Consider the following 27,998-nt stretch of genomic DNA (forward strand, 5'->3'; position numbering starts at 1 on the left):
CTACAACCAACCTATGGACCAGTATTTATGGGCAGTGTCTGCTGTAATGGAAACATCACCTGTCACCACCCAAATGATTAGGCATACTATGTTATTGTGTAACTATGACAACTGTTTCTTTCTTCTTCTTCGAGTTTATTCTGGAACCGGTAAACCAAGTTACAAGCCTCCGCTGGGACTCCTCCCTGCAGTGGGAGTCCCAGCGGAGAGTACTAAAATAGACAAGTCTAGACAAGAGAGAACCAGAGTAAAGGCAACCGCTGGACAGTGGACAAACGGACAGTCGATTATTCTTCTCTTCTGGAGTCGGTTTTATTGTCCGCACCTGCAACTGGAATCAATTGATTCAACCTTGAATAAGTTAAACTTGTGTTTGGTGATGTTTCATATGGACGTGGATTCAGCCTGGGATTTTACAAAGAATAACTTTAGTAAAGTTTGGATACTTTCTCTGCTGGTTCTGAAACTCGTTGAAGGTAGGAACTCGCTGAACACTCACTGTAACTTATTATAATTAGCCTATTATAACTATAAGAATATGAATATAACATTATTTACAGACAAGCTCGGGAAAACCTTTTTTAATAAAGTAGAAGTAACAAACACTACAATAAATAAAGTCCAATATACGTTGATTATAACTTACCGGTAGGCTATATGAAACTATATACATTTTTATATTGTTTTATTAGTTACACGGTCTGTGACTGTCAACTGTCAACAACATTAACTTATTCAGGTTTGAAATTTCAAAACAACGATCGACGTAGGCTACGTTATTGACGTTGTCATGACGCACTCCGAGTCGGCTGACGCATAAACAGAGGGATTGCCTGTATGGTTTCCATGACGACAATTCCATGACGACAACTTATCTCTCGCGACAGAGGGTGCGTTCGGAAGATTATAATTCAGCTGGTGGTTAGATGTCGTCATGGAGTTTCCATGTCTAGACTGTAGACGACATGGAAACTCCATGATGACTGTAGACTATACAGTCATCATTTAAATGTACCCAAATACTATAATCTAAAATGTCTCCCTGCCTGGTTTTATTAGTTCAGGTTCTGACCTCATTCAATTTACCCAGAGGTTTTCCAGTCTGATACCTGGATTCTCCTGTCATGACGTCATTGTCATATGGTGGAAAGTCCTTGAGCGAGACACCAAACCCCTACTGCGCCGGGGGTGCGGGTATCAGGTACGGTCGCCCATAATCCACCTCGTTTTTTTTCCGCCGACCTCATGCTGACCGCTCGGTGCCGCTGACAGTAGTTGACCGAATCAGAGCACCAGACATTAAATACATTTATACTATAAAAATCACACCCGTGTGAAGTGAGAGGCGCTAATATACTCATGTTGATTAGGTGACGTATTGGTGATGTAAAACAAACGGTGCCAACACAAACATTAAACGCCATTAACAATAAAGAGACAATATATGACGTAAATTTTCCCTTCATTGTCAATGGCCTTTACAAAACAAACATTGAACTAAAGACAAACATTAAACCTGTATATAGGAGGGGCTAGCGCCCCTCAAAAACAGGTTTATCTGCACTGTACTACAGAAAGCCTGGTCATATGAGGTTAGTCAATAAAATACAAAAGGATTGACTTTGTTTATCAACAGGAGAAGACAATCATACTTTTCAACAGATATACCAGGTAGAAATAGTTGAGTACACAGACTGGTTTAACACATTATTTCACACAATTACAAGGTCAATAAAGTCACAACAAACGACACAAAGACAACAGCAGAGCCTCAATCACGCTGCTGTTAATATAATTTCACCAGTACCACCAGTGTGACAGTGATATGCCATTTTTATCACCTAGTCTCAGAGTTGTAGACCTGTAATTGGGTCAATTTGGTTACAAACTATTTAGATGGGTCGATTTCAAAACGGTGAGCAAATGTGCAGAACGTCCAGTTTGTTGCTGGCGCTTGACTAAAAATGACAATTAGAATGCAGTCACAGTTGGCCTTCATCAGGTGACATATAATTTATGACCTAATATAAAAGTAGTGGGTCACAACACGTGACCATGTTGACTTTGACTTATATAACAGTATAAAGACATGTTTGCTAGACATTTTGTACCATTATACAGTGTTGCACTCTAGAATATTAATGCATATTCAATCATGCCATGGTACATTTGATCTTCATGTAAAACGCCTCATGTATTAGACGTATTATTCTTTCTCCACACAGGGCAGTCTCTTGTGGCCGGTCCGTCCCAGCCCATCGTGGCCGTGATCGGGGACGACGTCGTCCTGCCTTGTTACCTGGTGCCGCCGCGCAGCGTGGCGGAGCTAACGGTGGAGTGGTCGCGACCCGACCTGAAGCCCGACCCCAAGGACGGCCTGAACCGGAAGTACGTCTACCTGTACAGAGACGGCAGGGAGATGACCGCCATGAAGAACCCGTTGTACTTTGGGAGGACCGTGCTCCCCAAACGGGGACTGACGAGTGGCGACATGTCGCTGAAACTGACCAACGTGGCGCTCTCCGACAGCGGCAGCTACCGATGTTTCATCCCCAAGTTGCGCGGTCAAATGAAAGAGCATGTCATCCGTATCGTCGTCGTCGGTAAGTCTGGGAGGAACCCATGTGTATATAGTATACTATATAATTATATGTATTATATATTTTTTAACAAAACCTGTTTATATTTGTGTTCAGAAGCACAACCAACCACTGCATCCAACGACCTGGGGACAGAGGCGGCACCACGTTCAACACTGAATCCACATTACAACAACGCTGACCTGCAAGGTAAGAAGCTATTACACTCCTCATTAAACCGTTTATTGTACCTCTGATGTATGTTTAAGGGAGTTGTCATGTCGGTTCATTCATGCTTTTCATCACAGAATAATGAGAACTGTGAAATTCTTCTAATCTCCAGGGGTGTCAGCGGGTGTGATAGCTGCTGTCGTTGTTATCACTTCAGTATTGGTGATAGTTTTGCTGATAATCATGGGATACATCTACATGCGACATAGAAGAAAACACCAACAACCAAATGTGAGTCATCTTCTGCTACTGTAGTAATCTTCTCACTTTTTAAACAACATAATTATAATTATTGGCAAACAAATGAGCATTTTTGAACAGTCAACGCAAACATCTAAAATTGCACATTTTAATGGGTTAACGGGTATATGGGTTATTATTCAAAAAATTATATAATCCTTATTCCTTCATTATTTATTTTTCTCCAATAGAGAACAGAATCCAGCAAGATGAACGGGATGCTGGAGTCAAGTTCAAAGCAAACGGATACAGTGTTGGAAGAAAAACATCTGACCTCAGAGTCATCATCACTGGTCAGTACATGTTGATGTAAATGAGACACTAGTAGTACTTCGCAATTAGAATTGACCATCAATTCACTTGTAAAATCCAACTTCAACGGTTCTATCGAGACGCACAATCGGAGGCAAAGTTTGAAAAGGGAGATGTTTAATTCTCCTGGCCAACACATTGTCTGGAAACGCACTTTTTAAGAACGTCGGTCACTAAAGTCATAAAGAAAGATGAGGATTTTATGAGTGTCTCCGTCTACTGAGCAGAGCTGTGCAGCAGATGGACTATAGGGGTACAGTTCATTGCCAGAACAGTGTTCCTAGTCCTGCCTGGTACGTGGCTTCTGTACCAACTGCCTGGGCATTGTCCAGGCAGCAATGACTTCCATCCATCCATCTTCAACCGCTTATCCGTAGTCGGGTCGCGGGGGGCAACAGCTCCACCAGAGAGCTCCAGACTTCAGTCTCCAGAGCAACATTAGTGACTTCCTCCTGGGGGATTCCGAGACATTCCAAGGCCAGTGAGTCAATGTGTTTCCTCCAACTTCGCCTTGGTCTGCCCCGGGGTCTCCCCCCCAGTGGGACGTGCGTCGAGGGCCTCCCTAGGGAGGCGCCTGAGAGGCATCCTAACCAGATGCCCGAACCACCTCAGCTGACTCCTTTCCAATGACTTGGTCCTGTAAATGTAACATCTGGAGGATCAGACCCTTCCTCACTAAAGGACTCTGTCCAGCTCCTTATCCAGGCCCCAGTCATATATCCAGGCTTGACTATTGCAACTCCCGCCTTACCACGGCCTCCCGGCATGCTCGCCGAAGCCCATCCAAATGGACCAGAAGACTGCAGCAGGCCTGTATGCTCTTCACAGCTTTTGCACTTCCTTCACTGACTTCTGGTTGCTTTCCGCACCCAGTACAAATTCTAGATGCTCCTCAAGACCAAAGGCCTATAGCACCTTTGGCCCGTACCCAGGACATGATCCAATCCTACAACCCTTCCTGCTCACCAGCAAACATAAGGCTGTTGGAGCCTTCCCTAAAAGATTGCTCCACACGTCCTCTCTCTCCTGGGGTTGGCACTTGGCAGTGGCTCAGGAGTGACCAGATGGTAACCGCACGAACCCGGGCTCCGTCAAAGTGTCCTCGAGCAAGACTCTGAACTCTGAATCTCTGTAAAGCACCTTGGATAAAGGCGCTATATAAATGCATCATTTACCATTTCCTGGCTCTCAAACTTGCTATTTAAAAATTGTATAGAGGGTATGCGCATGCTTAAAGTGAATGGCACATCGAGTGGCACATCGAGTGGCAAAGCAACAGGCAAAGTGAGTTTAAAATTGTTTAATGTTGTTTAATGCAATCAGATATGGACTTTTTTATTTGGATGCATGGGCTGTCGAGGCCAGAAAGTAGTTTTTGCCACTCGGTATAGGCATTCCTGCATAACTTCCGGGTTTGATGATGATGTCACACGCATACCCTCTATTGTCATTTTTAGCAGTTTCCAAATGAAATGCATAATAGGTCTAAGGTAATCTTGCACTGAAACCGGCACTCTTGCACTCAAATGTAAAACCATTTTAATGTTGTATTGTTTTATAAAAGTGGTTTACGCATATTATGTTGTTGTTGTCATCTTGGTATCCATGCTATTTAATGTTATCAGTATATCCATGTTATTTAATGTTATCAGTATTACTGCAAATGACACAATGTATATAAACATTAATAAAAAAAATTTAAGTAAATGACTGATCAATGTGAATATTTTTTCCCCCCTTTTTATATGGTAGAGCATTGCGAGAGAGACCTGTTGTGTAACCTGTTGTGCTCTTGAACAAAACAATAAAGCCCTTCTTGGTTGTTTCTTTGCTGTAAGCTGCTGTGGAGTGTGAGTGCTTGTGTTTGTCAGCCACTAGATGGAGCCCTAGGATTGTTGTGGGTTTACTTCAGGCAAGCACACTTTATGACCACTATTTGTGGGCTCCTGCAGAAGCATGCAATGGCAAAACACTTAATATTGTAATCCTTGTGCAGTTCATACCTTTTATTTTGAAGTGTGTAGGAAGTGTTGACATGCACAGTAGGCCCTACATTTGACATTATTTATTGAGAACTTAAGTGAGAACTACCGGCTTGTTCCAGCATGCCTGCTACATCAATGTTGAGGTGAAGACTGTCCCGCGTCATTCCCATGTCAACCAGTGACCATATCTGCTGCCTGCTTGGATGAAGAATGTGCAAAAGAGACCTTGACCTGACCTTTAGCACATATAAGATTGACCCGAAATAAAAAATATACCATATGTCCACTATTGGAACCAGAAGTCAAACCTAAGACAAAGTAATGAATGCAAGAAATGACTAAATATTTTTATTTGCCACCTTTATTGAATACAATGGGTCATATTGTATGACTTTGTACGGTGACTTGAATTGGAGAACTTATTCAGCAGCGTCTTTTCCCTGTAACAATAGGAATATAAGTTTAGATATTCAACATGAATCTTTAGTTAAATCTTAGTTAAAGATAGTCAACATAATGAACCTACTATTGGACATGTATTACCTTGGCGTCGCGAGTTTTAGCTCTCATCTTGTTGACCTGGGATTCAGCGATGTCGGCACGTTCTTCAGCTTCCTCCAGCTCATTCTGAGTCTTCCTGCACTTGGACAGGTGAACGTTGGCTGCCTCCTCCTGCAATATGAAAGAGATGGTTCAAAGCCTCGATAATTTAAAGGCCCATTCATAGTCTGGATTTTCGGTGGTGAGGTGACCACCGCTCCGGTGGTGAGCTGACCACAGGAGCTGAAATAACGTTGAGCGGTGGTGAGTAAAAACAGAGAGAAGGGCTGGAGCGGTGGCGGTGGTTTGCTCTTCACCGCGGCTCGTGACGTCGTGTTGTAGTTCGGCGGTCACCTAACCACCGAAAATCCAGACTATGTATGAGCCTTCACAATTATAGTCCAAACAAGACCATTTCAGGACATTGTAGTGTGTGGTTGTGGCCCATGCAGGTTCATGAGTTCAGGACCCATGACGTTACAGTAACAGGTCCTATGAATACATAACTGATTCCCATTATTCCTTACTTACACTACTAGGACAACACTATGCCCATGGCAACCAAATGTATATTTGTCTTACCGCTTCTTCAGCCTGCCTCTTGTAGCCCTTCACCTTCATCTGCAGCTTGTCTGCCAGATCCTGAAGCCTGGCAAGATTCTTCTTGTCCTCTTCAGTCTGAAGTGAGAGTGAATTTATAACAGGTCAGTGGCATAATAATAATAATAATAATGGATTGCATTTTTATAGCGCTTTTCTATGCACTACGTGCTTACTCAAAGCGCTTACGGTCCATTCATTCATACATTGGGAGCATGATGGTCATTGAAGTGAACATGATAAGATGGTATACCTGGTATGTCAGCTCCTTCACTCTCCTCTCGTACTTGCGGACACCTTTAACGGCGTCCGCTCCGCTTCTCTGTGCAGCTTCGACCTCTCCCTCCAGTTCACGCACCTTCACGACGGAACGATTTGTTATATGAAATGATTTCATTCTTATTTCATTGACTATATAAGCTGCATTGAAGTCAGTGTTGTTTTCGTCGACTAAGACTAAGACGAAAAATGTTCGTCGACTACCTTTTTTCACTGACTAAAACTAAATAAAAACGAATCTATGATGACTAAAACTGAGACTAAATATACTGACAATTTCGTCAACAAATAAAAACTAGACTAAAATGTTAGGAAGGGACTAGTGGACAAGAGATCCAGTTTTATGCTGGGTTGCATGCTGGAAATAGCAGATATACAATCTCACAATTGCGAGATTGTAGATCTGCTATTTTCAGCATGCAACCAAAGTGTAAAATATGTCATTACAACGACATCAAGGCCTGTCAAAACACATACTAAATCAACTGTAGACTTAGTCGACTAAAATCGTATGACATTTAGTCGACTAAAACTAGACTAAACACTAGAACATTCCAGGTGACTATGTGACTAAAACTAAGTGAACACTATTCAAGAGACAACTACTAAAACTAAAATAGAAATTTGCTGCCAAAAACAACACTGATTGAAGTAAACCTCGTCCTTACCCTGCCCTCCAGTTTCTGGAGCTGCTTCTTGCCTCCCTTCATGGCCAGGTTCTCGGCCTCGTCGAGGCGGTGCTGCAGGTCCTTGACCGTGACCTCCAGGTTCTTCTTCATCCTCTCCAGGTGAGAGCTGGTGTCCTGCTCCTTCTTCAGCTCCTCTGCCATCATAGCAGCCTGGAAAGAGGATCAAATTTAGGTCATTGTCCTGCAAGAAAAACATGTCTTGGTCTCCATGCCACTGTATCACACAACACAAGAAAATCAAACATGGTATATATTGTACTTAATCACACTATAAGCGTTCTTAAGGAGTGATATTATTTGGTTAAAACAACGTTTTTTGTTAAATGGTTAAATCACTATATTCTGATAGTGTTCCAGTTCCAAATGTTGTCTGCTCATTTATTTGTGTCATCACTTACAATTCCACTTGTTTAATCTGTATCCTGACTGCATTCTCTATCTTGATTGGATAAAATTGGTATCCTGAACTGAGAACAAACACTCAAAAGCAGTGAGTACTATCACAATATAGAGCTTTAAAACACATATTTTAAACATTTCTTTTTTTTAATTCACATGTTGACCGTGAGATAGTGCCTCATTAAAAGGTAATAAACAGATAATAGAGTCACATACTCTCATACTAACTTACATCAGTGATGGCTTTCTTGGCCTTCTCCTCTGCATTCCTTGCTTCTTGAACACTGTCGTCCACTTCACCTTGGACCTGGATCAGGTCCGCATCGAGTTTCTTCTTGGTGTTCAAAAGGCTTGTGTTCTAAAATGAACATTCAGTTTAGCAATGTATGAGCAAGTATGCAATGCATGACTTCTACTTTAACCCAATTAGGCCTGACGTCGAAATAAAAAACAAGTCTTCTGAAAGAATATATATTCAAGATTTGTGCCGCATTTTCACGAATTCTCAAAAATAGCAGACCTAAAGGCTCGTAGCACGCCACTCGGTGGCGCGCTATGAGCTTGTAGATCTGCTATTTTTCTATAGCTAAAGTATAACAAAATGCTTTAGTTAAAACACCAAAAGGGGGAGTTTTTCCATTGACTTATACCTGGGAGTGCAACAGGCCAGCGCGTTCACTGGCCTCCACTAGCTCTTGTTCAGCCACTTTGCGGCCTCTCTCCGTCTGTTCCAGAGCCACTCTCAGCTCCTCGATCTCAGCGACCATGAGGCCGTTCCTGCGCTCGGTCATGGCGGCCTGTTCCTTTACGTCTTCTTGCCTCGTGAGAGCGTCGTCAAGGTGCAGTTGGGCATCCTAATAAAATGAATCACATTTGAGGTGGTCATGTTAAAGGACCACTTCACACCACTTTTCAACCTATCTTCCTATAATAGGTCCTCAATAATAATCATGAAATAATGGTGCAATTCTTTTCTACTCGGTCTCGGTCTCATTTTTGTAAAAGAAAATCTGCCTAATCATGATGTCACTGGAAGACGGTTTCTAAACTGCCCACAGCCCTCCTATGAGACACAGACTGAGTAGAGTGGTGAAGTGGTCCTTTAAGAAAATCATCAGAATGTGACTTGTTCAGAGCAGTTCCGTCGTTTTAAATGTGTCTTAACTATTTTGTTTACGGACCTTAAGCTGTCCCTGGAGGTTCCTCAGCTGCTTCTGGGCCTCAGCCGCCTGGCGGTTGGCGTGGCTCAGCTGAACCTCCATCTCGTTCAGGTCTCCCTCCATCTTCTTCTTGACTCTCAGGGTGTCGTTTCTGCTCCTGACCTCGGAGTCCAGAGTGCTCTGCATGGACTCCATCACTCTCTGGCTGTTCCTCTTGATCTGCTCCAGCTCTTCGTCCTTCTCTGCCAGCTTCCTGTCCACCTCGCCCTTGATCTGGCTGAGCTCCAGCTGGACGCGAAGAATCTTGGACTCCTCATGCTCCAGAGTACCCTGAAATGTAAGACGGGATCGATAGGTTGTATAGGACTTTTTTATTTTTATTTTTTAAGATATTTTTTTGCGGCTTACGCCTTTTATTGATTTTTTAATGGACAGATAGTAGGCTGACAGGAAACGGGAGAGAGATGGGGGGATGACATGCGGTAAAGGCCGTGTCGGGTTCGGGAGTCGAACCCGCGGCACACCGCGACTGGATCACCAGTCCGGTGCCCAGACCGTTACGCTACGGCCTGGGCCGTATAGGACTTTTTAATGTAACATCGATCATATCGTATACTGCTATGCTGTGTGAATGTAAAACGTGTTGAAAGAAAATAATGTAAAATCCAAACGTATGCGTTGTTCATATACAGTAGGAGCTAAAAGTTTCACCTCGGCTTCCTCCAGGGCTGTCTGGATCTCGGACTTCTCTGTCTCCACCTGCTTCCTGGACTTCTCCAGCTCATGGATGCTCTTTCCAGTTTCACCAATCTGTTCAGTCAGGTCTGAGATCTCCTCTACACCGAGGTTGAAAAGAGTCAATGAGGAACTGCACAATCAGCAACTACGGTATTTATATATTTGCATTTGAATAGTTTTCAAGCTTTTATTATCTGTTATTAAAATAACTAGATCGGTGTCCAGCTGTAGAGCACCGAGTCGGTAACAATGGAAGTTGGAGAAAATACCAGTTATACCCGCGTCAGAGTACCTGTTCCACCCACCTGTCCGTGTCCCTTTTATGCCCATATATGGAGGTTTCTGTATATGTCTCTCTGTGTCCCTTTATTGTGTCCCGACCTCCTCACAGAGCACGACCATGGACGGCTACCATTATACTACACCACTACACTTTATCTTATCTTAATATTCTTATACATTATATCAGGGTTCCCCAATAGGCGACCCGATCCCAGATATAAATGGCATTAAATGGGGGTCAGTAGCCTATGCATGTCAAACTGGGCATCCTTTTCAAATGGGGTCTTGCCCTGAAAATGAATTTTCAGGGCAAGACCTCGCGGGTGCGGACTCGGCCCCCAGCCTAGTACCCTAGTCAAAATATGGCCCTTGAGGAAAATGTATTGGGGAACCCTGCATTATATATTATCTCACAACACTGTTATATCATATTATCTTACACTATTACATTCATTATTATTGTTATTCCTACTACTTGTATTTTCTTGTATCTCCTCCCTGTCTCTAAGTCTTCTATTTCTCTCCCCCGACATGGTCGAGGCAGATTGCCGCCCACCCTAGGGTCGGGATCTGCTTGACATTTCTTCTCAGGGGGAGTTTTTTGTTACCACTGTCGCAATATTGCTTGTTCTGGGTGGGATCTCTGTCGGTTTGCAAACACCGACGAGTCGACGACAGAGCTTTGTCACTCTACATGTAGTGTCTTGAGGCAACTTGTTAAAATTGAATTGAATTGAAAATTCCTATATGTGGAGTTCTGTGTCAGGCAGGCCCAAATATGAAGTGATGTGATTTCAGACCAGGCCTAGCCTGGAACTCACCTATGCTTTCTATGGCATAGGCAGCTCCCGGCAGGATCCGCCGGGAGAAACTATGCGCAGCTGCGCGACATGAAACTAATTACTTACTGTATAGCGACAGAGAGAGAGCGTAGTGTGTGTGTGTGTGTGTGTGTGTGTGTGTACATGTGTGCGTGTGTGTCAATTTAACAAAGGTGCAGACGATCAGAAATCAGCAGAGACAGAGAGTGAGCGATGTTTGCACTACTCTATGCCGAATTGAAGTGGACTCGGACCCAGACTTTTTGTTTTCTCCCTGGAAATAAAAACGTCTGGGTTTCCGAGGCTAGACCAGGCCAGGTCCATATATGGAGCCTGGGCATGAGGGGCCCTGTCCAGAGCCCAGGCAGAGGCCTTTAGTGGCGGTTCTGGACAACCGTGGGTCCGACCGACTCGACACCGGGCACTGCATTCCCTTGTGGGGGTGTGGGACGCGTGTGTCGAATTTGAAGTCAGTGGGGCGAACGGTTCTCGAGCTACGTGGATTGCAGACGTACACACACAAACACACACACACACACACAGAGACAGATACTTTGCATTTATATATACTGTATGATGTAGAGAAAACTCACGTTGCAGGTTCTTGTTCTCGCGCTTCATGGTCTCCAGATGCTCCAGAGACTCCTCGTAGGAGTTCTTCATCTTAAACAACTCGGTGCTGAGAGAACGAGCTTCTTTCTGAGCGCCCTCCAGCTCCGCTTGGCTCTCTTCAAACTTCTGCTTCCATTCTGCCAGGACCTGCACAGCAGCAGTAATGGAACGTGTCATTGTACCACACTTTAAAGACCTGCACAGCATTTATATAATTAAATGTGTCATTTACCGCACTTTAAAGACCTGCACAGCAGCAGTAATGAAATGTGTCGTTCACCACACTTTAAGAAGGCACACATTTTTCTGTTTTAAAATAATGTATGTCAAAGCACCTTGTCGAAGTTCCTCTGTTTCTTGTCAAGGTTGGCAGCCAAACCATTGGCCCTCTCCACATCAATCATGAGGTCTTCCACTTCGCCCTGGAGTCTCTGCTTGGTTTTCTCCAGAGAGGCGCACTTGGAATTCACAGCCTCGATTTGCTCCTCGGTTTCCTGAAGACGCTGGGCGAGCTTCTTCCTGTTGATCGGTTTCAAATGGAGTAAGATTATCGTGAGCAATGTTTTTTTATAGTGAGTGGTACCTGATGGTGTAAACCACTTACTTGGCCTCCTCCAGCTCCTCGGTGCGTTGGACAGCATCAGTCTCATACTTGCTCCTCCACTGACACACCTCAGCGTGGGCCTTGGACATTCCACGCTGCAGCTCCGCCTTCGCCTCTTGCTCCTCTTCAAACTGTTCCCTCAGAAGGTCACCGTCATGGCGAGCTGATTGCACGGCGTGGGAAAGGGCATTCTTTGCCTGTCAAAGGAAAAATACCCAAATAAAGTCAGCTGGATAAAATTAACAAAACATAGAATAAGGCCTATTCATATAAAAAAAGAAAAGAAAAGGATGTTCCTCACACCTTAACCTCCTCTTCCACGTGTCTCTTCAACTCCTCAATCTGTTGGGTGTAGGCCTGCTTGCCTCGGGTGAGCTGAGAGACGAGAGCTTCTTTCTCCTCAAGTTGACGACCAAACTCACCTAGTTAGACATTTGAATATTAGTTTCAAACATTTAAATAATCTTTGTTGAATACATAATCCTTATCCTGGGATAACTGCTGATCAAAGCATTATCTCTAAGCTACTAGACCTGGACATTTACCATTTTCCGTCAACAGTCTTGCTCTCTGTGCTCCAATATCATTTATCTGACGAGCATTTTCATCACTCTTGGACTTGATTTCACTGAGTTGGTCCTCAAGGGTGCGGCACATCTTCTCAAGATTTCCCTGTTGATTAACATTGGATATATTCAATAACTGAAGTAACCTACAACGTATTCCCTAGTTCCTTTAAATATTTTGTCAAGAATGGCACACAAGCATTCTTTCCACCTTTGCCTTTGCAACAGATTCCATGTTGCTGGACAGGTCATCGACCTCCATCTTGTATTCACTCTTCTCCTTCTCCAGTTTCTGCTTGACGCGCTGGAGGTTGTCGATCTGCTCGCCCAGCTCCGCGACGCTGTCCGCCTGTTTCTTTCGGAGAGCAGAAGCGGTGGCTTCATGCTGCAGGGTGGACTCTTCCAGGTCACGACGAAGCTTCTGGAACTCAGCCTCGCGCTTCTTATTCATCTCGATCTGAGCAGCGGTGGCACCGCCGGCCTCCTCCAGCCTCTCACTGATCTCTTCCAGTTCCCTGGTGAGGTCGGCTCTCTGCTTCTCAACTTTGGCACGAGCGGCACGCTCTGCCTCGATCTCCTCCTCCAGTTCTTCAATACGAGCCTTTCGAATTGAGGAAGATGTTAAAATATGAATAAAGTCAATAAACACTGACTTGTCATCAATAGTTTTAAAGAAGATGAAAAAAAGGAATGCCTGGAGTTCTTTGATCTTTTTCTGCAGCTGGGCGCCCAAAGATTGCTCATCCTCAATCTTACTCAGAAGCTGGTTTACTTCAAAGTCATTCCTGTGGAATACAGTCCATCTTAGTCCTATTTTAGTGGTAGTTTTTCATATTGTTATTTTTTTTTTGTATGATATGTTTGGGGCTTTTTGCCTTTATTGATAGATTTACAATAGTTTGGGGAAGACACGCAAGCGCAGCAAAGGTCAGCCTTGCCTGGACCGCTCAGCCGGCCCAGGCCCATATTGTTATTATTAATACTTATACTTATAGGTCCACATTACTTCTTGAGCTTCTCTTCAGACTGTTGTTTGTCGTTCTCCAGATCCATGATGGTTTCCTGGGCCAGTTTCAGATCACCTTCAAGCTTTCTCTTGGTTCTCTCGAGATCCATGCGGAGCTTCTTCTCTTGTTCCAGGGAACCCTCCAACTGCACAACAATATATTTGTGTTATTATTCAGGAATATAAATTAAAAACATCCTAGATCCTAGATTAGATCCTGATTGACATGATGAACTGACGTCGTCAACTTGCTGCTCCAGCTTGGTCTTGGCCTTGGTCAGAGTGTTGACTTTGTCTTCCTCTGCCTGCAGGTCGTCCAGGGTCTGCTGATGGGCCTCCTGGAGCGCCTTCTTCTCCTTGGTCAGCTTAGCAAGACCTTCATCTTGAGACGACATCTCCTCAGTCAGGTTCTTCACCTAAAATAATATCATTATAATTAGAGACGGGGTCTGGCCATGAAAGCCCCTCTCTTCACAGTGTCTCCACTTTAAATAGCTGGTTGGAGACTGTACTCCCGCAGCCAACGTACCATGCATTAGCAGGGTCGAGACTCCACACAAATGAATGGAAATGCGATTTCAAGGGGGAGTGGTTAACCAGGCTACGCTACTTTGACGTAAGAAAAGGTGGATAGAGCAGATCATATAATTAATTCATTGGGAGATCTAAATGTCAGAGGTCCTTTGACGAGTTTGGACACCAAAATTTGGTGTCCAAATGCGGAAGTGCAAACGAGCGCTCAAAGTTAAACCCCAGCTGCGCGTTATGTGTTATGTGTTATGTTCACGGGCCCGCCTGAAGTGCCAGCTTTGACCAGTAGCCTGAGCCTCGGGCGGCTTCAACTTTGGCCAGCCGTTCTGGGGGCTTGGGCGGAACACGTACGAAAACAATAAGGGGTCTTGACAGAATAGATTAGTTGTCACGAAAGGATCATTATCGTCCTATAACTTGGTGAGACGGCTAGAGTGCATAATGTTGAACCTTGTTTTCAGTGGCATGTTTCTCCTTCTCCACTTTGGCCAAGGTGAGCTCCAGGTCATCGATGTCCTTCTTGAGCTCAGAGCATTCATCTTCCAGCTTCCTCTTCTTGGCGGTCAGCTCTGCGTTGATCTCCTCCTCGTCCTCCAGTCTCTCGGTCGTCTCTTTGAGCTTTGCCTCCATCTGGATCTTGCTTTTGATGAGACCCTCGCATCTCTCCTCGGCATCATTCAGAGCCTCGTCTCCCTGGTTGTCAATGAAAAGGATAAGTGAGGGAACATGGCGGCGTTTGTTCTGGGTGAGATATACAGTATGAGATTTGTTTTGCAGTTGCTTCCTGGGGGCAGGGGGGTACATTAACACGAGGGACATTAGCAGACTGAACAAGCTGTTGAAAAAGGCAGAATCATCATCACTGTACAGAAGCGGATGTGAGGACAGGGAAGAAGCTTGAGGCTATCGACCTCCTCTATATCTACATCCTACATTAGATACAAGATTTAAAATGATAAACAATATGAAATATTAGCAACATTTCCTGTAAGTGTATAGCTACTTACTGATTGCGCTGAGAGTGCAAGGTTATTCTTCTCCTGCACCAGAGTCACCAGCTTCTCTTCTAGTGACTTCTTCGCGGCTAGGGCAGCAGCCAGGTCAGTCGTCATCTTGTCATAGTTCTCCTTCATATTGGCCAGCTCCTTCTCAGTCTCAGCGCTTTGCAGAAGAGGCTTGATCTTGTAGTAGACCTTCATCCATGGCCAGTGTTTCACATTGACGAATGAGCGGAGGTTGAACTGGATGGTGTAGATGGCCTCTCTGTGGAATACGGTTTCAGTGGATCATGATTGAGGATGCCCCTGAGCTGCAGTTTGAGGGTTTCCATGTAATACGACAGAGTGTTATTATAGCTGCCATTATTGTGTCATTATTACTATTGTTGTCGTTGTTATTGCTGCTGGTATTATTGTTGTTGCCCCCTGGCAAGATGACCGCCCACCCTAGAGCCTGGTTCTGCTTGAAGCTTCTTCTTTTTAAGGGGAGTTTTTTTCTTGCCACCGTCACCGAACAGCTTGCTTAATAAGTTGTGCTATTTTATTGTAGTGATTGTGACTTCACACCTATTTTATTAAACAGCAATAGAGTGCCGAAGTCCTGACGCCACTCGCTCGTCCCCTCGATTCCCCTGGTTCACGGTAGAATAACATGCATGGGTGGTCCAAAAATAAACAAGCTGTCTCTGTGTTATTGTCAGGGAGGTGTTTCTGTATCGTTTGCAGTCAGTCAGTCACTCATATATGATAGTCTGTTTCTAGCAAAAATGTATAATTTAGTAATAGCGTTTTCTCTCAGTCAGTTGATTCTTCATATCCATATGAGTGAAGCGGCCTGGATGAATTTGTTTATTTTTCAAACAGTTCTTATATGAGGAGATCTAAAATCCCCCTATGGGTATTACAATGCAAATAAAAAGTACATGAACCCGCGGATCTGCGCCCTCTACCGATATTGACGTCAGACTTCGGTGCTATATGACAACGTTTACTTACACATTGTACTTAATATTTAATTGATGTTTTCGAAGTACCTTCTCGCCGTCATCTTGACATACTCCTTCCTCATGAGGTAAGCTCGTGCGAGAGCCTGAGTCATGGTGACCAGGTTAGCCAGCTTTTCATCTCGCATCTCCTCAAGGACACCCAGCAGACCAGCTTTGAAGAACACCTGAATACAATGTTATACAGACACTGTAACTATAAACAACCATACAATCTACTTTTAGTCCTCTCTGATAACGTTAAATCAGTCAGTGTGTTTACCGTGGCGTGTCCAAACATGTACTCATCATGATGTACACTACAGTGTGCTTACTTTGGTGTGTCCAAACTTGTACTCGTCAAGGGGAACGTCAATGGACCCAAGCAGCTTCTCAGAGGCCTTCTTGTTGTCCATGAACGCGCCCTCGGGACATGCGCTGGCATTCAGTACTTTGTACCTGTTTTGTAAAAGAGGGTCATTTGTCATTAAAGGGGAATATCACTCTTTCAACATTTTACTATGTCATTAATATACCTTAGAGCCGTTGTGTGGAAATAATAACAAAAGTCCCCCCTCAGATGTGATTCACAATGTTAATGATCCTCTTCATACCTCCAGTTCTAGGAAACTTTTTTTTACAGCTCTAAGGTATATTAATGACCTAGTAAAATGTTGATAATGAGTGACCTTTAATAGGTTTGGAACTAAAAGCTGCTGAAACTAAAAGCTTAGTTGAAGGCGTGCAAGGCTGCATGTGTTACACAGCATCAAGAGCAAGCACCACCCAAGCGGCCTTGCCAGGTTCTTAAACAGTTTTCACCCGGCTTCCGTCAAGACTTCTGAACATGGCATGAGTCTTGTTCAGCAGCCTGATGACAGACGGTGTCGTCAGGCTGGTCTCAGAAATTTGCTCTTCCTTGAACCTACCTGTGGATTATACCAGGAACAAGTGACTTGGATTTAGCTCTTCCTTGGACCTACCCGTGTGGATTATACCAGGTACAAAGGACTTTTCTTCTTTGCTCTCCATGAACCTACTTGTGGATTATACCAGTACCAGTCTACAAAATAAATCACACACTTTCTTTACCTTGTAAACCTGTGATGTGACTAAAGCATTCCAATTGTGAAAAAGAAATGAACACCTCTGCTTGAAGTCAGCATAGGGGATCCTGCTGGGGAAGCCCTTTCTGCAGATCCTGATGCCCTCCAGCACGCCGTTACACCTCAGCTGGTGGATGACCAGGAAGTTCTCCATCAGGCCTGTAAAGATGTCGCTTCATTAGCACCGTCTGTGTGAGGACTAAATAGTTACACACTGGCCAACGTTGCATTAAATGACCACCTCACAGTAATCGTTTAAATGGTTATGTTCTGTGTTTACCTGGAGTCTTGGACTCGTTGGGGATCAGGCAGCGCACAAAGTGAGGATGAGTGCTCCTCAGGTTGGTCATCAGCATCCCCAAGTTTGCCTATTGAGAAAAAAAAGAGCCAATTAGGCTTATTAGTAAAAAGTGATACAATATTGTACTTTTCCCTCCACAATTAATTGAACTCTTTATATACTAGTTACTTTGCAGATTTAGATTTTTCTAAAAGCCCTATATTTTAAACTTCAGCCAAAGACAGCAAATCACAACATGTGATACAGAATTATTATAATTCCAACATGAAAAGTCATGCCTTTTGCTTACATGGATATATAATGTTGATAATAATGAATTATATTCTTACCCTGAAAGCACTAGACACGGTCTGCATGGAACCACCCTTCTTCTTGCCTCCCTTCTTTGTGTTATCTATTTATATTTGTTGGAATCATGAGAATACCTTCAGGCTCAGGTGGGGGAATACATATAACACATTATAATCTTATCAGACATTACAATAGCCTTTAGAGCGCGGGCGGTCGGTTGGGTGGGTATATGTGGACGTCACGAATGTAACATGCGGACCTGTGCGGCGCACCGTTGCGCCGATCCACACCAAACTTGACACTGGTCAGGGGTCTGCCATCAGATTAACGGGACCCCTGGGTGCCACATGGCGCACCGTTGCTCAGCAGTGTTGTTTTTGTCGACTAAAACTAAGACGAAAAATGTTCGTCGACTACCTTTTTTCACTGACGAAAACTAAATGGAAACTAAATGAAGACTAAGCTATGATGACGAAAACGAAGACTAAATGTATTGACAATTTCGTCAACAGCTAAAAACTAGACTAAAATGCTAGGAAAGGGACTAGTGGACAAGAGATCCAGTATAAGTCATTTTACACTTGGTTGCATGCTGAAAATAGCAGATCTACAAGCGCACAATGCGTCGCAGCGTGACACGTTGTGAGCTTGTAGATCGGTTATTTTCAGCAAGTGTAAAATCAGTCATTACGACAACATCAAGGCCCGCCAAAATACATTTTAGTTTACTAAATAAAATGTAGTCGACTAAAACTGGACTAACACTAAAACATTCCAGGTAACTACAATGTGACTAAAACTAAATGAAAACTATTCAAGAGACTATGACTAAAACTAAAATAGAAAGTTGCTGCCAAAAACAACCCCCTCTGTGTTCCTATTGCCTGGGGTTTAAACGGCCATAACTCCAGTTCCTAGCATGCTAAACGCCCCAAACCTGGTATAGGAGCTCTTAGAAGGTCAAGTTCGCTTCTCGCCCTCAGGACGTCTTACTGGTAAACATAGATACCTTCAGGCTCAAGTGGGGGAGGAACACATGATATTATTATATTAAACCATACCTTCAGGCTCAGGAGGGGGATAGAACAGGGATAGCAGTTTAATTGAAGACTTCTGGTACAGCTGAATGACAGAGTCGTTGAGAGGATCCTTGTTCTTCTCTAGCCAGCCTGTGATGCTGTAGTTAGATATATTATAAATAATAATAAACAGCATAGTGGACATGGGAGAAGTGGTTTAGAGTTAGGAATAAATATATATATATATTATTAATATATTCACCTGTAGTCCACAGTTCCAGCGTAGTGGACCAGGGAGAAGTGGGCCTCGCCCTTGCCTTTTCCAGGCTTGGGTTTCTCAAAGGCCTTGTTCTTCCCCAGATGCTGGTCAATCAACTTGTCGGAAAAAGTTTTGTCTGAAGCCTTTGGGAACATGCACTGCTCTTCAAGGATGGAGAAGATGCCCAAAGGCTTTGGAAAGGAGACAAAAGAGACAAATCCAACAAAAACATAGTGCCAATGACAAAAAAACAACATTTACATTATGTCCAATACAGCACAAAATAATTGTATACCTTTCTCAATGAACACAATGCTGACGGCCAAGTCCATAGCAATACATAATAATATAATACGCTACGATAATAATTGTATACCTTCTCAATGAGCTCAATGCAGACAGCCAAGTCCATGCCGAAGTCAACGAGATCCCAGGGAATCCCCTCTTTCATGTACTCTTCTTGTTCCAGAACAAACATGGTGTGGTTGAAAAACTGTTGCAGTTTCTCATTGGTGAAGTTGATGCACAGCTGCTCCAGGGTGTTGAACTGTGAGTGGAAATATCATTAGCCCAATCTCTTAACTGTGACAAACATAATTAAGTCTCCCACTTAAAACAAGTCCATGCTCACGTCAAAGATTTCAAAACCAGCGATGTCCAGCACACCAATGTAGTAGTTTCTCTGCTGCTTGGTGGCCAGCATCTCGTTGATCCTAATGACCATCCAGAAGAACTGCTTCTCGTAGATGGACTTGGCCAAGGCACCGACTGAGTTCATTACCTGAGGAAATGGGAACGTTATTAGTAGCGGTGAAAATTACACCGTTTACAAATGACAATTTAGGCATTTAGCAGATGCTCTTAATCAAGAGCGATTTACAGTAACTTAATCCATTTAGGCCTGAGGCCGATTCTAAAAGCTCCTTCTAAATACTGACCTAAATACTGAGTTAAAAAAAGAAAAACTCAAAAATATTAAAAAAATGTTATGTTGCTATAGACAAATTCACAGAGGCTTGCCTGGGTGCGGCCATTACTGAGGTGTACCATTAAGTGCAGCAGCACTGATTAGCTACACCTGGCCTACGGATTACACCTCAGTAATCGACTGACATAGAAACATAGCTTTTTCAGAAGGTCAGAATGGGTTAAATAGATAAATAGAAATTACTTTGAATCAGAACACTCACCTGTGGCACAGTCTGGCCCTTGGTCACATACTCGTTCCCCACTTTCACTCTGGGGTAGCAATATGCCTTAAGCATCTCTGCTGAGTTCAGACCCATCAGGTAGCAAATCTTGTCAGGCGCTAAAATAAATACAATTACGAATGACAAAGTATATCATTTATCATTGCTGTCGGGGGAAACCACCTAACTCCACCTAACTCCATTTTTGGGGATTTTTGAATTGTTTTCATAAATCAATGCTATTGAAAGCCCTTTGTGTCTGTGTCTTGGTTAAAATTATATTGAACCAATGAAAAGTATTAAAAAGCGCTTAAGACAAAACCTCTTAACTCCATTGTACCCTCAAACTGTCCACTACAACTAACTCCACCACATCTCCCCCTCTCATGCAAGTAATTGACAATATATAAAGTCACAATAGCAACTTTGATGAGGCAGTATTGCTTAAAAGATCACACCTGTGTGAAGTGAGGGGCACTCTTATCATCATCAATTACAACAGTTTTTGTCCTCAAAACAAGCATTACATTTCTCTTTATGGCGTTTTCTTAAACGAGCATCGTTGAAAGACAAACATTAAAGCTGTATATAGGAGGGGCTAGCACCCCTCAAAAATATATGGTTTTCGTCATTTCCTGACTTTTGGAGTTGTCTGGTGTCTTCGTGACAGCTGCACATACAATACGTGTGACAATTAATTTGTAATACTGCATAATGAAATATTCAGCGTGACATATTATCAGCATTATTTCCATTCCTCTCACCCTCTGTGCCGTCTGGCTCCGCCTGCTCCTCGCGCTGCTTCTGCTTGAACTTCATGACTCCGTGATGCATCACTGCACCGGTGAACTTGTAGATGTACTGCTTCTCCTCGTTGGTGAAGCCCAGGATGCCAATAGCATCCTGATATGATATCGCAATAAGCAGCAGACATGAGCATTAAGCATCAGATTAACAAACATCCTTTAAAACAACTCAGTAAACGGTAAACAAACCAACATGCAGTATACGACGTGTATACAGGGTATAAAGTGACAATATAAGGACTTTTAAGACCTGTTAATGAGGTGCATACTTAGTTTAGACTAGTCATTGGTTAGACATGGGTTAAGGTTAGGTTTAGGTGTGCTGCCCGGTGGGAGGTTAGGTTTAGGGTGAGGGTTTGATCGATTGTAGTTGTAGGACCAATGACTAGTCTAAACCGAAAACTGTCTAAACTAAGTACTGCACCCCCTTTTTAATACCTATAAAATAAAAAAATAAAAATCAGACTGCGTCAAAAGTGATCAACAAACTATGCTATATAAAATGTAAAACATTGGCCAAATGTTAGTTTAATGAAATTATACGAAAGTTCTGAGACCTGGGAACCCGTCATTCTATATCACCATCAACTCATCCACCTCTTTGGTGGATCACTAATCAGATTAGTTGTGCTGACTGGCCCTGTGAATCATTTTATTTTTGTTTAATTGATTCTCCTCCTCCTCCTTCCTTGTGCTCTCTGTTCAGGTCACCCACCACCTCCCCGACACCGCCCAAGCAGCAGGCACCACCAGGTCGGCCCCATCTACTCTACAGGGAGTGGGCCCCTGAGCCCCTGCCCTCCATCAGGCAGGATCTGATCCGATCCGGACAAATCTGATCAGAGTCTCCTCAGGGGCCCGCGCCAAAGTCATCTATCACAAACCTAATTGTATTAATCTATCAAACATACCGGTAAGTATATATTCATACTACTTCGTTCATGTATTTAACATCTGCGTTTATCATTAAATATATTTTCATTCATCTTACGGAGTTTTCATTAATAATATCATTGCATTCATCTCATGGTGTGAAGGTCTTAAGTCAAATTTGTCAAATATTACCTATAAGAAAGAGTTGAAACATGTAAAAACATGTAGATCGGCTATTGTCACAATATTTATGCGGGGAACAGAGTCAAACTAAACGTAATGCCTCATGAACTGCTACAATTCTAAGTGCTTGCCACGGCCTGAAAACTTTGAGAAGCACATTTGGCAGAGCAACAAACTGCAGTGCACTGTGAGTATACAAATTAAAATGTGTTATAATAAATAATAGAGTGTTCACTCACGTCAGTTGCATCCAGCTCTGCTTTGTCGTCAATGCTGGCCACAGTGATCACACCCATGCTGATCAACGGGAAGTCGTAGGGGTTGGAGGTGATCAGAGACATTTCTTAAAAGGGATTAAAAAAAGGGTTATAGTTTTATATGATTACACAAAATGTTTATAGACTCAATTCTCCATGTATAATGTGGTCCCAGACTCCCAGCTCCGTTAAGTCTCCTCCTTCTGTCCCTTTATCCCATTTTGACCTGAGATCAGATTCTAAAATTGTCTTCTAAATCCTGACAGTTTTCTGAAAAAGCTGTGTTTCTGTCAGTCGTTCTTCGTTCTTCGACCTACAAGCTCGTAGCGCGCCAGCTTGTAGATCTGCTATTTTTCAATAGCTAAAGCATAAAATGGGTTAAATGTCCTGCCACATGCACCTCCATCTCTCTCTTCTCTATTCCGTATTGCACTGGTGGAAATCGGCTACTTAAATGGCCGAAATAAGTGGTTAATGTATGTTTTGTAATAATCAAAATAACAATCACATAACATCACAAAGTAACTAGTAACTCAAGTTTTAAAATAATTGTAGTGGAGTAAAAGCACAATATTTGTCTCATGAGATTAGTATAGTTCTGATAGTTCCGTCTATCAATTCAACACAACGCAGAGATGCACATACACCGGTTACACATGGGTTTATATTTATTAATTCATGTTCTCACTGCATCAGTGCATCATCAGTAAGTCCATTTACCAATAATCTCAGGTTTGTGGTTGGTCATCATCTGGAAAAAGATGTGGTAACCTCTCTCTGCAGCAAGCTGGTAGGTCACTCTGGACTTCTCCAGCAGATCTATACGGGTTGCACATACAGTAACTCAAAATGTAATCCTCAAACGAAGACATTATCATCTGTGAACTAAATACTTACATGTCTCAATATCTGCACTGGCCAGTTTACCCGTTGAGCCGAAATGGATTCTGATGAATTTACCCTGTTTGATATAGCACAATTTGTTGCATCGCATTGTGGAATTATTGCAGATTTTCTCATTAAATGACATTATTTTACACTTACAAAGCGAGAGGAGTTGTCATTCCTCAGAGTTTTGGCATTACCATAGGCCTCCAGCAAGGGATTGGCTGCAATAATCTGATCCTCCAGTGACCCCTAGAATTTAAACAATTGTCAGAATTATTTTAAATTGAATTACCATGTTGCATACAAATGCTTTATGTTCAAAAACCTTTATTTGTTAACGATAAAAACATGAACATATATACCTGGATTTTGCCACTATCAGCTGCACATTTCTCTCCACTAGAACTAGCTGCTGTTGCAAAGTACTGGATGACACGCTTGGTGTTCACAGTCTTCCCAGCACCGGATTCTCCACTGGTTATAAACGCATACATTCAGAGAAATGCAAGTGTAGTGAATTTGTGTACTTATGTTCTTTTTGTTAATGCCTAGTAGTAGATGATGGAAACTTACGTGATCAGGACAGACTGGTTCTCTTTATCTGTCAAATGTAAAGCAAAACTTTTAGTTGTGTAGGCCTATACAGAACAAAACCATTATAGTTATAATATTGTTGATATTGTCCTGTCTAGTACGTACCCATCAGCATGAACTGATAGGCATTGTCAGAGACAGAGAAGATATGGGGTGGAGCCTCAATACGCTTCTTGCCTCTGTAGGCACTTACAACCTCCTGATCGTACACTGGGAGCCACTTGTAGGGGTTCACAGTTGCACAAAACAAACCAGAGTAGGTCTAAAGGGGAGAAAGAGAGAGAACATTAATATCATACAACAAAGCACTGAGCATGCCCACATATCTGGGACAACGGATCACTGACTACAGTCACGTGTTGCAAGTGGCGTCAACTTATGAGCGAGTTAACTTCAGAACCATGAATTCGTTTGAATTCGTTTTTCTATGCTTTTCACTCGGTGACATGACTTGTACTTGTGTTTTTCTTTCTTTGCTGCAATACTGTACTGTCGTCGGCATGTGGAAAAGCTTACATAGATCATCCATGCTGCATAACGCTCTTTGAGGTTATACAGGACAGTGGCTTCAGTGAGGTGGGTCATCATGGCCATGTCCTCAATCTTGTCATACTTGGGAGGGTTCATAGGGGTGACATCCGCCTCAGGGACAGTTCTTGTCTAAAAAAAAAAGAAACACAACTTCAGAATGTAATCTGATTAGCAGTGATTACAATTGTACCGCCACTAAATTAGATTTTTAGATACAGCTCTACCTACGTCCTTCTTGTCGAGCGTTTCCACGGTGACTTTGCCACCCTCCTTTTGTAGAATTTTACACTTGACGTACAGCTCGTCCTTGTCGGCCACATATGCCGCAGTTTTGGCGTCAAAGGGCGAAGTCTGAGCTTCGATTCTCTCCTTCTCTGGCTTGCGGAGATATATGGCGGCTTTGCCATACTGCTCCATCTCTGCGTCCGTACTCATGGTGGCGGCTTTCTGTAGCGTAGACGGACAAATAGATGGCGTTGTGATGCCTTTGCTAACTGTATATCTGAGCAGATAAGAGATCATTATAGGATGATTCTTATGGTTATAGCTTATTGTTGGTTTGTTAGAAACACTCACTTTTCCCTTCTATCAGTATCGGTGGGACCTTGTGTGCAACCCCTAAGTGTCAGGGGGGGAAAAACACATCATTTTGAGGACATTAACATGGTTTAGGTCTAAGAATTTAGAATAAGAATAGTCTAATCGTATATTGGCCAAATGTTGGCTATAGTCGACTGGTAGTAAAAATACAATTAAAGTTTAAGTGAGAGATTGTGGCAGTCCAATTAGTCTGATCTGACTGCCAATCTCTCAGTCAAATCATGCAAAAAAAGAAAAGTTATGTAATAATAGAGGATCATTCCATTTGGGCTGCGGGTGTATAATGTCTGATTGTATACTCGCTTGGTTTCTCCCAATAAATGATGATATATGATAACATGAATAATTTAATACAATTTATATAATCATGAATTCAATTAAGCTGTCATCAATGTGTCCATACACGGACAAGCGTCCATGGTAAGACTTGTCCATGGAAATCTGTCTGAGACCTGTCTATTTCCCAAAGCTTAGACTTTCTTAGTACGACAGGTGGATGATGTCAATAATATTGACATCATCAAAGAATTGTCATATTATGACAATTCTTTTCACTGTTGTGTCTTTAATGCTTTGAAAAGCAATCAGTGAATCACTATAGAAAGTTCAGAAAGTGAAGTAGAAAGTAGACAAAAGTATACAGAGATGGCCATGGAAATAATAATTCACGCCGACCTCTCTAAGCTTTCCACTTAATGAAATAAAATAAAGTACAACGGGATGAGATCTAACCACTCTCCCTCTTTAAAAACATAGCCTGTGTTCTCCATCGTGTCCTCCAGTCTGTCCACTAGACTAGTATGTTAGTATTTATGTTAGGGTATTATTATTGACCACTCTACTTTCAATTGAATTATATATATCCTAATTTTCTAATGTTCAGTCTTTCCACACACCACTTAAGAGAGACGTTTTTAAATGTCTCATTAGTTCCACATCTGAAAAGAGAATAATTTCCAATATTATTACTTACATGCAAGGATTAAGGTTAGTATAGTTAAACAAAAACAAAATAAATAACAAAGACTGAATTTTTTTTTTTTTAAATGAACTGAACTAAAAAATAATACAATAAAAAAATAAACTAACTGAAACTGTATTGTGTGTTTACAAAACAAAGTAAAATTAACTGAAATTATAGACAAAATGCGCTTAGTTTTTCTCATTAGCAACAGTAACTGAATATATATTTTAAATGATCTATTTTGTTGAGTTTTTATTACACCATAGCCTCTTTTTGAATTCTGCACCTGACAAATCTCCAAAAGTATGAAAAAAACACTAAAACTAATAAGAAATTAAACTATAATACTAAGCGTTTTCACAAAAATAAAAACTAACACAACGCTCTAATGTCAAATGTCAAAACTAACTCAAATTAAACTATAATGAATAATCCAGAACTATTATAACCTTAGCAAGGAAATCAATGAAATTATACTTTCCCATTCTGTTTTTAGTCTTAATTTCACCAAGTTTCTTTTTTCTTTTTTGTACTGAAGCAATGCTAGATTTTTTTGATTCATTGTATGAATTAAGGTTACATTCAGAGGTCGGTATAGACTAAGTTACTGTGCACAAACTGTACAAATATAGTGTTACTTTAAAATAATAATTATAACTCTTTCCAATAACTATCCAATGATAATCATAACATAATTGAAATGTCTAAATAGAAATGAATGAACAAAAGCAAATTCCAATCTGGCCTAAAACCATATCACTATATGAATATAATAATACACAATCAATCATTTAAATCTGTACAATAGAACATAAATCCTTCTGCGTGTGTAATGTCGGGTCATGTCTGTATAGCTACTGTATGTGGCACTATATGCACAGAGTAATGATACAAAATGAATAGTTTAGTGTAACATGTCTAGTAAAACATTAATTTGACTATGGACGGATGAAAGTCTCACTCACCAGCAAATGGAACTCTGAACTCCACCGCAAAGGGTTCTATGTCAACCATCCCAGCATACTTATATATTAGGTGTTAATTGCAGAGTATGCGGAAAGTAAAAGTAGTAGTTGCTTTTCAAGGTCCTTTCTTTCCTGTTGACATTGGGATATATTAATGAACTTGTAAAATTATACTTCACACTCACATGATACTTATGTGGTAGTGCTTCTTATAGCTAAGTGGTTTACTTCCACGCCAGTGGCTATATGGTGTAAATATAGTCTAATTGGCACGGTGCTGGGTTTCTTCATTTGGTAAAGTCATTATATTTTCTGCATGTCTTGTCAGATACGTTATTTACTGATGGGTCTAGTTAAGATGTCTCCCCAACCCGTGCATATCATTATTCTAGCACTTTGTTTGTTTGTTTTTTAATAAAGTTGGTTCCTTCCTTATACTTAGAAAAGCGCTATATAAATCTGAGCTATTATTATAATTATAATTATAATTATTAGTTGGAACATGTTAATATTCAGTAAGGAAGGTAAATAAATAGTAATTTTACTTGAGTATTTCCAGTGTATGCTATTATACTTCTTCTCCATTGGAATTTCAGGAGGAATCTTCACTAAAATGTATTGAAGATCCCTGGCTGCTGGCTGCTGGCTCTCAATTTTAATTTGACAACTTTAGATACTGTTTGTGGGTTTTGACTTGTGTTTTTTGTTTGTGTAGTCATGGTCATATTTCAGATGTTTATGAGCTGTGAACGAGTATAGTTCAGATGTTTATGAGCTGTGAACTAGTATATAGTTCAGATGTTTATGAGCTGTGAACTATAGTATAGTTCAGATGTTTATGAGCTGTTAACGGCTCCAACACATAGTCTGGCACTGGCTTCGCGACACTGTCACTTAATCCTTTACAGGCCCATTCCTTGTACTCAACACATTACGTTACATTTCATCTAACATGTCATTGCACAGTGCACACACCACCTCACACAGCTGATGCAGTCCAAGGTTGTCGTCACAGC

The 27,998-nt window shown here is 42.0% G+C and overlaps 2 protein-coding genes across 2 annotated transcripts; one reads left to right on the plus strand and one right to left on the minus strand.

Moving 5' to 3' along the window:
- Nucleotides 1-274: 274 nt before the first annotated feature.
- LOC310875722 (putative butyrophilin subfamily 2 member A3) lies at nt 275-3,782 on the plus strand. The gene is made up of 5 exons (XM_083789038.1): nt 275-476; nt 2,226-2,603; nt 2,697-2,789; nt 2,923-3,041; nt 3,242-3,782. The coding sequence occupies exons 1-5, from the start codon at nt 380-382 to the stop codon at nt 3,356-3,358; spliced, it is 804 nt and encodes a 267-aa protein (XP_083645164.1). The 5' UTR covers nt 275-379; the 3' UTR covers nt 3,359-3,782.
- Nucleotides 3,783-5,751: 1,969 nt separating this feature from the next.
- Nucleotides 5,752-24,896, minus strand: LOC310875719 (myosin heavy chain, fast skeletal muscle-like). The gene is made up of 40 exons (XM_083789034.1): nt 24,682-24,896; nt 24,439-24,582; nt 24,028-24,184; nt 23,902-23,929; nt 23,691-23,802; nt 23,485-23,577; nt 23,338-23,401; nt 23,161-23,259; nt 22,423-22,526; nt 21,086-21,224; nt 20,322-20,440; nt 19,763-19,912; nt 19,508-19,678; nt 19,135-19,322; nt 18,915-19,030; nt 17,892-17,956; nt 17,542-17,629; nt 17,303-17,420; nt 16,491-16,614; nt 16,207-16,343; nt 15,182-15,437; nt 14,625-14,867; nt 13,883-14,059; nt 13,644-13,789; nt 13,332-13,422; nt 12,849-13,238; nt 12,617-12,743; nt 12,375-12,493; nt 12,072-12,268; nt 11,803-11,986; nt 11,449-11,614; nt 9,726-9,850; nt 9,036-9,344; nt 8,505-8,708; nt 8,087-8,212; nt 7,435-7,605; nt 6,741-6,845; nt 6,470-6,565; nt 5,891-6,019; nt 5,752-5,787 (listed from the first exon to the last, which is right to left on the minus strand). The coding sequence occupies exons 1-40, from the start codon at nt 24,886-24,888 to the stop codon at nt 5,767-5,769; spliced, it is 5,805 nt and encodes a 1,934-aa protein (XP_083645160.1). The 5' UTR covers nt 24,889-24,896; the 3' UTR covers nt 5,752-5,766.
- Nucleotides 24,897-27,998: the final 3,102 nt, after the last annotated feature.

The sequence above is a fragment of the Protomyctophum parallelum genome, assembly GCF_964188405.1.
Source record: "Protomyctophum parallelum genome assembly, chromosome: 18".
Taxonomy (NCBI): Eukaryota; Metazoa; Chordata; class Actinopteri; order Myctophiformes; family Myctophidae; genus Protomyctophum; species Protomyctophum parallelum.